At 39.2% G+C, this 12,232-nt stretch overlaps 1 protein-coding gene across 1 annotated transcript in view; it reads left to right on the top strand.

The window, feature by feature from the left end:
• The first annotated feature begins 5,466 nt into the window (after positions 1–5,466).
• The window catches only part of unc5db (unc-5 netrin receptor Db), a 756,179-nt gene continuing 749,413 nt past the window's right edge, over positions 5,467–12,232 (top strand). The window contains exon 1 of the mRNA XM_039769246.1: positions 5,467–5,720. Within this exon, the coding sequence (XP_039625180.1) occupies positions 5,636–5,720 (85 nt within the window). The 5' untranslated portion in view covers positions 5,467–5,635. The remainder of the gene's footprint in view (positions 5,721–12,232) is intronic.

Consider the following 12,232-nt stretch of genomic DNA (forward strand, 5'->3'; position numbering starts at 1 on the left):
CGAAACAAAGCATTTAACATACTACTTTAGTTACGATGGGAAATGAGAAACTAGTAAATTAAACGATTTTCAGATTAAGTTTATGATGTTCTACTTTAATGACAAAATAAACTACGTGATTAAAGTGGAAATTTCGAGATTAAAGTTGACATTTTGTGCTTTTTCCCCACTGTCTGCCTTTTTTTTTCTCTGTACCCTAATAAGCTTTCATATGACACTCAGACGGTGGGCTATGACTCACCTTTTCAAGACGACTTTGATATTCGACTTCTTTTTTATTTCGGGCACTGTGCGACTTTGTGAGCTTGAGCTTTTGAGTTTCTCCGACATGCTATGTCACACGATCAGCTTCCGTTTCTTGTTTATACCACTGTTTAAACCAACAAATAGTACGTTTTTCCTTTCCTCCACTTGGTATTCGCTGAAATTGTTCTATTTTTCCTCATGGTTTTGCCATTGTCTTTTCACAGAATGCTGAGCTTAAGGGCTATTAATATTAATTTATATATTGAAAGAGGCGTAATTCTGGGAGGAGTCAGGGCGGGACAGCAGGCGCATGCATGTGCGTTACTTTTCACGCTGATTGGGATTTATGTAGTGGAAGAACGTGGAAGTTTGCGTACGCACAGATTCCTGCATCTGGAATTTTCTGTGCATACACACTGTCCCACTTTTGTGCTTATGCCATGTTATAGTGTGAGTTCTACACACAACGTTATACAGGAGGCCCCAGGGGTGCTGCCATCTAGCGTCTTGGGGGAGGCAGTGTCCAAAAGTAGCTGCCTTCCCCTCATCCTTTCATTCTCGGGGCATCCCGGCTGGGTTGAGCTGCCGTCTGTCCATCACACATACAAACAAGTAGCCTGTCACAGTGGGAATCATGAACAGGAAAACATGAACATGTAAGAGGACTATGAAGTTGTTAAAAATACATATCCAGTTTTTTGACTATATTAATTTGAATGCTCAGACCCTTAGAGTCTATGATTTAGTTTTATGGCTATGCTACCAGACAGAAGTGTTTTGGCAAACACATGCCTTTTTGTAAAATTTCAGGGATTTGTGACAGCACCCCCTAGTGGATGATACTCTGTCTTTTATTAATCATGTTTCAGTCTAGATTATAATCCAGTAGTGGTGCATGGCACTCTCTAAAATAAAGATTGCCTTACTGACAGTCTAGGGGAATCTACTGTAGGTTTGAACTTCATCTATGTAAGGCTGACATGTGTGTTGTAGCTGTTTTCAAATAAACTTATATTTATTTACTATGGTGCACTTTATTCCATGACTTCCATTAAAATATTTAAATAACATTCCATGTGCCACAAATACATATGTATTTGTTTGTTTGGAGCACCTGCAGGTTAAGTAACTTCTTCAGAGGCATACAGCAAGTCAGAGGCAGGACTGCAACTGGCAACTTGTACTTTAAGAGTTTGATTCTATGGATACTATGGAATGCAGCCTGAAATAGTCCCTTGTAGTGGTCCTCTCAAGGCAAAAAACAATGAAATATCAACTTAAATTGTAACAGACATGCTGAAGTAGGAAAAGGTGGGATGGAGAATAATGTGCAAAAATCATTTGGCTGACATGTGCACTTACTTGCTTGTAGCAGGTGGGCAGTATCACTCATCAGCTTTCTCTTACACTTTGTTTCATAGCACACCCCAGGCATTAATAACGGAGGACAGACTCAGTGACTTTGGAGGAGTTTAACACAGCTGTACTGTATGGCTGATGGGCGTGATCCTTACGTCACACGTGACTTTTCACATGGCATAACATAACAAACATGTTTCAATAGCAAAGTTCAAAGTGCCTGTGAATAGTCATGGTTAAAAAAAGAATATGTGTGACCTTCTGAAGAGAGTCACTTAGAATCAACACACCTAATATCCACAAGCCCTAAGCTATCATACATTAAATAAACGGTTAACATGGTCCCTGCCATTCTTAATATTTCCTAATTGCTGTAACAAGAGAATAGAAAGATACACCTCACTGCACAATGGAAAATAAAAAGTCACATTAAGCTGTTATATGTTTTATCTTGTTTCCATTCATCACAGAACATGTCTCATTAAATTTAATTGATTTTCATTAGAATGGATTTATAATAATGTAACAGGTTAAGCTTGTTTTACAAACAGCTGTGATGAAGAGAGTTATATATATACACACAATAACAACAAAGGCACTTTGACTCTCTTCTACAAACTGGCAAACCTTTATAAATCAAAGCACACACTTCATCTTTATTAATAAATAAATCACTTTCAATAAAAAAGACCCAGTGTAGCCTCAATTGCACAATAGCTTTTACATGCCCTACTGCCACTACTAGGGAACCTCTTCACAACTTCACAGATACCGAGTGACCTACCAGAACCCCCAAACTGAAACTGTATGGGCCTTTGTTAGAAGACACCTACCTCTTTCTCCTTAGCAGCACTATCTCTGGCCTGGCTGACCAATATCCACACCCTCACTGACTCAATACCCCACCGCAGTTAAGGAAGCAATTTAGCTAATGGTGGTCATGCAAACTGCTGATTAGTTGCGAACATGCTCTTAAACTTTATGTGTAATCATTTCTTTTTTAAATCAGTGTATTATTTATGCCACATTTTATGGAAACTGGATAACATTAGAACAACTATGACAATAACAAGCCTTTTGACTCAACATGCTGCGGAAACTATTCATCTAATTTTTTCCAAAATTACTTTAAGTTGAGATTTGATATTCCCCTAAATAATTCTCCATACCACACTATTTGGTAGCATATTTCATGTCCCATCTTTGGTTCTCTTGGAGAAAAACTTAACAATTGCTTGAATCGCTTCCATCTGTGTCTCTTTGTTCTGTTTATGAAGTCATTAATACATGGATAAAACTGCACTAATTTCCTTCATAATTTTGAACACTTCATTCATCTAAACTCTTAATCTCTGTTTGCTTAAACTAAAAATATTCCACCTTAGACTTTCCTCATTGCTCATACCTCTCAGCTCTGGAATGAGTCTAGACACTCTCCCCTGCACGTTTAAGTGCTGCTGTGTCTTTCTTGTAATAGAGTGACCTAAACCACACTCAGTACTGCAGATGAGGCCTCACTAGTACATTACATAGCTTAAACACTATTTCCCTCGACTTATACTCTATACATCTTGCTATATAACTTAATATCCTATCAGCCCTCTTATTGGCTTTAGTCCATTGTCCCTTTGTAAATAATGACAAATCCACTACCACTCCCAGGTCCTACTCATAAGATGGACTTTCAAGTTTCAAATCTCCCATTGTGTATTCAAATCTAAAATATTTTGGTTCCTAAATGTAATACTTTACAATTACATTAAGCATAATCTTCCACATACCTGTCCAGAACTGTATTCTGTCACAATTTCAAAGGGCAGTGTGCCCAGAACCGATCCCTAAGGAGTAACACTTTTAACATCATTTAATCCAGAAAATGTTCCCCTCAGCATATCTCTTTCTTTCCGTTGTTCAAGCCATTTTTTTTAACAATCTAAACACTGTGCTTGGAATTTACACTTTTACTTTGATCACAAGCCTCTTGTGTGGTATTTTGTTAAAAGCTTCGTGAAATTGAAAATTAATAACATCATATGCACCTCTCTGATCACTTGCTTTGATTGTTTCCAGCATATTATTCAAACCCAATCTTCCCTCTTTAAACCCATGCTTACTTTTCATTAATACACTCATTCGTCACATGTCATTTTTGATCTTTTTATAATAATTGCTTCCAAGAACTTTCCCAGGATGCAGGTTAAGCTTACTAGCCTAAAGTTAGGCTAAATGGAAACTCTGATTTGGTATGGTACTAAGGGGTGTTAATATGTATCTGTGCCCTATGGAGCACTGGCACCTTGTCCTGTCAAAATTGGCTACTGACATGTACCCAGTGCTATATATATATATATATATATATATATATATATATATATATATATATATATATATATATATATATATATATATATATATATAGGGGTGTACTGGCATTCCAAATAGGATGAAATTAGATATTTTACTGGGCTGGGAGGCTGTAATGGAAGGATGGTGCAGGTGGAGGTGCACCTCATTTGAGATGGTTCCCTTTTCCTCTCCCAGCTGGGAAGATGAATTGATGGATGGATTGGGGAAAACTGCCTGCCAATAACACTTTATCCCCCAGCAAGACAGGTGGTGACATTCCATTGACATGACTCCAGTTTGGACAACCACAAGGTTGCATGGGAATTGTAGTTCAGGAGGGCACCCCTGGGTGCTGCTGAGGGGTAGTGCTGGGAGAAAGACTCCCTTCATAAAAGAAGTTGTTTCTATATGTAATGTTGTGGCAATGGAAGTACTCCTGGGTGCAGCATGAAAAAAGCTGCCTCACTGCAATCAAGAGGTTGGAAAAGGTGGACAAAACTTGCCTGAGAGGAAGGGAGGAACAGAAAAGGAATTGCTAGGGTGACTGTGAACTTGTAAAGGTCTCACTGTAAATTATAAAGTCTTTTGAACCTGGGACTGTTGCTTGCATGGTTTTGCTTGAGGTTTTTGAAATTCCTCCTAGTGTCACAATATAATCAAATCTATTTGCATTTCTCTCTTGAAGAAATATTTTCTTAACAAATGTGCATGCACATTATTTTAATGGGGACCTTGTTATGTACAGGATGTCGTTCTGTGCTGCTTCCTGCTTTGTACCCAGTGTTGCTGAGACTGAGTTCGGCACGGTGTTAGCTTGAGTTAAATTACGCGTGTTTCACAACATTCTGTTATGTAGCATTCCGTTATCTTGCAGTTTAGGTTGCAACAGGCAGCCGGAGCGTGCAGCAGGTCCTTTAATTTAATAACTGTTGAATATTCAATTAATGCCCTTAACCAAAACTATTTACGATGTTAAGTGCCAATTTCTACAAATAAAACGACGGCAGGTCGACTAGCGTGCTCAGGGTTCAACAATGAAGAGGTGGTGCTGATTTAAAGAGCGATGTTGGGATTTAAATTCCAGCGGTTTAGAGATTACCCGGGTTCACGAGAGAAAACATTTTAAATACAGATAAATACAAAATTGATATTATTGTTTACGCTATATGTAATGAATCAGTTAGGAGTAACCACCTGCCAAAAGAGGAGTAGAAAGGAGCTTCTGCTGTAGCACTAGCTTCTGTTCACGTGCGGCCCTTAAGAATAGTTAATTCAATGTTGTGCCATCTCTTCCTACTTTAAACAAACACGATGTAGATCAACGAGCTCAGGATCTCGAGTTGTGAACATCTGGCAGCGGCCGTTTAAAGCCAACTGAATAACAGTCCGCTAGTCCAAACTCTCACTACCCTGCGTGTCTACTTGCTCCGCCTCTCTCCGCCCTCGTGCGTTGTGATTGGCTAGTACTCGGCACAAGCTGGTACGCTCTCTCCTCCAGCCAGGAGTAATGCAGGTTTAGTATAAGGAAGAAGTGACGGAAGGGAAGGAGCTGCGACTGATGCTGGTGTAGTACCGCGTAGAGTGGTAGTGATCGCAACGAATTCATGGACACCTGAACGTTGTCTTTATCGAAATAACTGAGGGCGTTGCGGAGCATTTGCTCATTGTATATTCAACAGAAGCAATGGGAAGGCGTCATGCTGGACGAGAATACTATTTGGGCATTTTGTTTTGGCTTGGGATCTGGATCTCAGGTGTGGCAACAAAAGGTAAGACTGCGAGTGAACTTAACGCTTTCTTTCTACCGGGGCGCTTGATAGGGTGTGCGTGAGTGCGCGCACGAGAAAATCAGCTTGAAATAGGTGGTTTGTAACCACGTACGGCGGGACACAGAAGTTGATTCTCTAGCCTTACTGTTTAGTCAGTACACTTTGGGCGATCGCATGTCTGTCATGTACTGCGAAAGGAGTGAGTCCAGCTTTTCGGCTCTTTGATTGTCTCAGCAGAGTCTCATGGCTAAGTGTGAGCATCAACAAGAAGCAGGATCGCAGCGCCGAGTGGTGGAGAGGCTTACGATTGTGTACCAAGCAGCACGAGTTATCTTGATTGCTTGTAGTTTTTGTGGTGGTGCGCAAATATATGCAAAGGAAAGGAAGTTGTTGCTCAGTGTTTTTTTCTGTGTTTTTTTAAAGTTAATCCCAAACTGTTCCACTCCCTGGCGTTAATCTTGCATCATTGATTATACCTCATTATTAATACATTTGATTTGTGTTATTACTAGCTGATTATTTAACAATAGCTGGACATAACGGCCAGTTGCAGTTATTTAAAAGCGGGGTTTGCGTACCGATTTCAGGAAATTGACTAGAAGAGTAATTTCTAGTCAAACGCAAGGATAATATGTCATTTAACTGACAAATTGTTCTCGAAATAGAATCAGAAATGATCTAGAAAGACTGGGGTTGTGTGATTATGATTCGGTGATGAAGATGCGTGTCACCAAGCACACGCGTTAAAGCTTTTGCTTTTAAAAATAGACGCACGCCCTGTTTCGCAAACCATATACTATATCCACGTGCTCTGCAACCGACACGCCATCGAAATCGTAAATTCTAAATTAACGAACCCTTACGTGCTTCTTTTTTTAAGTCTTCCAGGCCCAACGAATGCTAAAGTGTTCACGTTTACATGTTCAAATCTTGGTTGTGGGGGTGATTTTAATCACTGCCGCACCAGATACACAGACACGTCTACGTCCTACCTTTTTTAAATTTGGGATTTGGTATATGTTTAAATGTATACCATTAAAGAAGCGATCTCTGACTTATAGGAGCTGGTGCTGAGCCTTACTTGAATAAAAAAAAATATATAAGTCTGTAGCGGATTGGGCAGATCATACATTGGCACGGGCGGATGTTACCGATAACTACATTGGAGACAGTGTATAAGTAATGAATGGTTTTCACCAATAACGCAACATTTCAGTTTAATAATGGACAACACCCCGTGTGCTTATATGTTATAAATAATCACTATCAACTTTCTGTTTCAAGAACACGACTCATCTTGCTTATTTGGAATATTTGCGTTATTAGTATTCGCGGGGAGTTCCACGAAATAGCTGTTCAATTCCACCCCGTTCCTATCAATTAATAATTGTATAATTGCACATTGAATATTGTGATTCAATGGCAGGTTGTCGCTCAAACCCCCTGATTACCAAAGCTTGGCTTTTCAAGCGTCGCTCGAGCTCACCCTCCGCGTGGATTAGAGTAACTTTGAAACGTGCGATCTCGATGAAAAGCAGGGTGTGAAGAGTCCTGGCAGGCACGCCGGCAAAATCGTCAAATCGGACATATATAAAATGCGGCACTGCCAATGTAATGGTACTTATTCCTTTCCGTGTATATCGGTCACTCTTCCACGGTAATAACACAAACGGTCCGGCTGAGTAAATCGTTGGGGTCTGGTGTGCTGCACGGAGAACCGAAACAGCCACGGCTTCAAACTTAAGTCATCCCAGAATTCTAAACAAGATGAGAACGATGAATATGCCAATTTAATAACACTAAAGCTTAAATAAACATTGTATTCAGCAATAACTGCAGTCAAATAGCGCCTCCGAATCACGCTAGCCGAGAGTGAGGTGGGGGTAAGCGGTTTTTGTTTTACTTCCATTTATTTTTCCTTCATCTGTTGTCAACAGTTGAAATGTTTCCGTGCCAAGTGTAATCACAAGTAATCAATCTTTTAACCATTCTAGGAAATGTTGAATACTATTCATAATTTTTATGTTATCCTTCATTAAAAATGTATGCTTTTTGTTTGAGTACAGTCGTTATAATCAGTAAATAGTACTCGAGCGGTGCATGTGCCGACACTGCTGCCCCATAATTACAGGTGCATGGATCGAATTCCATCACGGCAGGTGCTTTCGAGTTCTCTCGGTGCGCATGTGCGGGTTTGCTTGACTGCCATCTCTAAATTTTCCTAGTACAGTGGACAGGCGCCCATCCGGAGATTTGATCCTACTTTGCCATCAGTCTCTGAATGCGACCCTCAAATTGGTTTGATCTGGGTTCAAAAATAAATGCATGAATGGTTAACTTACTTATTGCCAACCGTGAACCAAAGAAGTGACATTTCTTACATGCTATTGCAAAACAGCGAAGATGACACCAGAAGAAAATATAAAATGACTGTAAAAATACTGCCAGTTTCTTATAACTAAATGGTGTACATCATGACAGTGTGCTATTAGTTTAATAAACTTAACGCAAGTAAAATGTGAATTTTACATTCAAACCTGGCAACAGCAGGTCCCCATTTAGTCCAAAGCGCAAAAGTTAATAACCTTTTCCCATCTACTACTGCCAATAAATAACCATTTTCAGCAGTATGTGCACAATAAGTAATCAGCGGATATCACAAATCACAAATCGTTGCGCTAAAAGCAGCAGAAGCGGTTAAAGAAATTACTTTGAAAGCCGATGTGGTAAGTTTCTTCGGCGTGAACCACTGCCACTTTGTTTTCTTGGTTATCGTTTTAAACGTTTGATTAGTTTTCCTGTGGTAGAAAGACGAGCTGGCTAAAGCTTCGCTGGAGTCGACTGTGTCGGATTGTCGTTTTACTCCGTGAGTTAAACATTTAACGTTAAATAGGTATCAAACATATTGTTGGCAACCTTGTTTGGAACTGAATGTAACTATATTTGTTGTTAGTCTCATCCCCCGCGGTCTCTCCAGCGTATCCGTCATTCCGCTTTAACGCGCGATCTGTGACTCTCGTGTCGCGTTGCGTATTTTAATTACCGACTTTGAATTTAACAGACAGCTCTCCTTAAAAGTGTAGCTGGAGTGCTCTCCTCTAATTTGACATAAACAACAGTAAATCATTGTCATTGCTCGTGTTATTGAAAGTATAAGCGGTTAATAGAACTGCAGAGCCAAATAAGGGAGTGATAACAGTGCTGCTGGTAGTTAAAGGTAAAATTCAAGAAACATTTCTTCAACAAACTTCTTTTTAAAGAGAAGACTTTCAAGAAGACGCAGTAGTAGGACAGCAGCGGGTTGCAGTGGCCGAACATTAAACCTCAAGGCTGCTGGTGCATTTCCTGCCCTTGCTCATTGTATGACCCCGAGTTAAGTCCCCTTACACGAAAATAACAACAGATAGTTGGACACACATCCTCATCTGGCATAAAGTGTCAACAGAATATATAAAAAATATTTGTGCATGACATTTAAATCCAGTAACAGAGTGTAGTATGAGTTAATAGAGACTAACAGTGCTATTTGTTAAAAGGTTCTGCGCTCTTTACAAGACTAAAAATCCACTGGAAGGAAAAATGTTGGGCTCACTTTGCATATAAAGCTTTTCTTGTGTTGGGCACGGATTGTTGTTTGAATAAAGCTGACAGATTTTACAGTTAACCGCTTTCTATGGTGTTTGTGATGGCGAAGCCTTTGAGCCAATCGTTCAGTATCGGCAACATTAAGTGTCTACATTTTTATCTACGTGCTGATTTTTTTTCTCTTGCAATTTTAAAAGTCACAAGAACAGAATTATACTTTGTATTTGTGTAGAGCTTTGCGCATTACGAGCTGTCTGTGTACTGGAAGGCTTTTTGTGGGGAAAAGAGCAAGAGTGGTGCTTTGAAGTGTCTGGCTGAAATGTATGTTCTGGGACTATTACACAATTTAAAAAGAAAAAAATCCTTTTATTTATGACCCGAGTAATATATACATATAAACATCATATGCACATATTATGAACATTTATAAATTTGTATGTGTGCAATTTTACATACTGGGTATTTAGGTTTAATACACAGCTAAAGCGCCAGTAGAATAACACTAAGTGAAAGGAATTAATCACTTTTCCCATATAAGAGTTGCTTAAAAATGTTGCCATGATGCTACATTCAGAATAACTCCAATAAATTAAAAGTATATACATTTACAGAGCAACAAAGGTGTCAGTTTTTTTATTTATTTTTGTATGTTAGGACATTCCATGCTCCAACTAATTTACCAAAAATCAGTGCCTACACACTACATTACTTAGCGCATACATTCCCCATTTGGCATCAGCCCATAAGACTTTTAAAAGTGACCCCCAGAATTCATGTGAGCTGAAATGTTTAATTCGTCTTTGTTTTTAAGCATTTTAACACAATAAAAGCTGTTACATGTGTTTCTGTATCTCTGAGACATTTAAGCCAAATAACGGCAGTGTATTATACAGACAATGCTTTGCCCCTTGTAAGGTTCTTACTCTTGTAATAGAGAGCATGGATTATACATTTGACTATTTATATAGTATTTTGAAACAGACTGACGATGAAAATGCTATAAATTAAATCCTTTTTGTTAAAATTTACCCTACTTACACACCCCATCCTTTTAACTAAAGATGCTGGGTTTGTGCATTTCTCGGTTTACCTTGTCGACAGGTCATCTCAGCATGGATGAAACTTTATCTGTTCTGTGCAAAACATCAGGGATGAGAGAAGGTCACTCAGTCCATCAAGGACTGTTCAAAGGTTTCTAGACAGAGAATTCTAAGAGCCACTTAATCTCTTCGTATTATCATTGACAAAGCTTAGTGTGTGGGCACACGTTTTCACTAAAACACGCTCAGGAAGTAATCTACAGCCTTTATGCCATAACGTCTTTTTTAAATATAATTGTACCATTTTTCTAACTCCTACATCCAAAGGGCTTGTGAATTGGGCTGAGTGGGGGTTATTAAGTAAAACTGGCGTGGGTGTACGTGTGATGAACTGCTGTCCACACCGGGATTGTCTGCTGTTTTATACCCAATGCTGCTTGGGAAGGTTCTACTGAAACAGAAATAATGGGTTGGAAAAAGGTAGTCACACTCCTTCATCAAAACAATTTAGAAGACTAGATCAACCCTTTGTCCTGAATATATTATTACAACGAAAAAAAAATCTGGAAATAAGTTTTTAAAGAGCTGTACATGTGTTTGAGGTTTGCTATACCCTTTCTTAATTATTTTGCAGAGGGTGGTTGTTCAAATTTCACATGGTCTGCTTCAGTTATACAGCAGGACAATGCAGTGCGCTGTCCTCTGTAGTGGTGCTGATTTCTGATTCTTTTTCTGTTATTTTTTATGCAAAATTTGCCCAGATTTGTTTTGTAGTATGAGCTATGATTTTAGCACATTCATGGTTGAGGTAAGTGAACATGTCCTACTTGTAATTACTTAGGTTTCTGTAAGGTTATGAAATGAGTTACCTTTTCAGTAGACAACTTTCAGTTGGCCACAATATACAGTGGGTAGATCAGATGTGAAAGAAACTGCCTCTTCTTAAATTAGTATGAATTTCACATACAGTTTTGGAACTTTTACTTGGTCTCTGCATTCTCAGTGACCCTATATATGCTTTCTAAGCTGTATTTTGCACAGACGTTTTGATGTCTTGTTGAGTTTATCTTGCGTTGGAGATGACCAGTGTGCTGTGGGATTTTTCAGGTAAGCAAGATGGAAGGTAAAGTAGTTATACTCGCTAATCACAGTGCACGGCAAGTATTAATTTCACCATAATCTCTACACGTGATCGTATAATGATCCTATAATTATTGTATGTGATCTTTTGATGTTTATAGACATCATTTCATGTTATATTTTTTCCGAATGCCTGTTTAGCAATGCATTATTTCACTCCTCTGATAAATGCGCACCTTTACAGAGAGCAGAAGTTCCTTTGCCCCTCTGTCTACTATATACCTGCAAGTTTTCATTTTTAGCAAATCACCCCTTCCACTCGCTCCACTAATTAGTCAGTAGGCTGGTGTCACAGTGGCATCAGCTTGTTGACTTGTTACTTTATTTTCTTTTTGCTTTAAGGGGAGCCTGTTTATGATCTGGCCAGCACTGTTACATTGTTAGCTAATACACACATCATGCATAACTGAACCACAAATGTGTTCCATATAGAAAGGATGTGACAAAAACATTTTTTTTTTTTAGCTTTTAGTAGGGTGCTCTCTCTATAGACTTGGACCTCTTGCTATATGGTTGCAAGACATGGACACTATCCACTGACGAAGACTGGACCCCTTTGGTACTGTGTCTTCTTGGAAGAATCCTTGGGTACCGCTGGTTTGACTTTATGTCGAGCAAGCAGTTGCTCATGAAGTCCCAATTGAGGAACATTGCCTGCATTGTGAAGGAGCATCAGTTATGCACTATGACCATGTGGTGTGATTCCCCAGGGGTGAACCAGCTCGCAGAGTCCTCATTGTTGAGGAC

This window comes from Polypterus senegalus, chromosome 11 (assembly GCF_016835505.1).
Source record: "Polypterus senegalus isolate Bchr_013 chromosome 11, ASM1683550v1, whole genome shotgun sequence".
Classification (NCBI taxonomy): Eukaryota; Metazoa; Chordata; class Cladistia; order Polypteriformes; family Polypteridae; genus Polypterus; species Polypterus senegalus.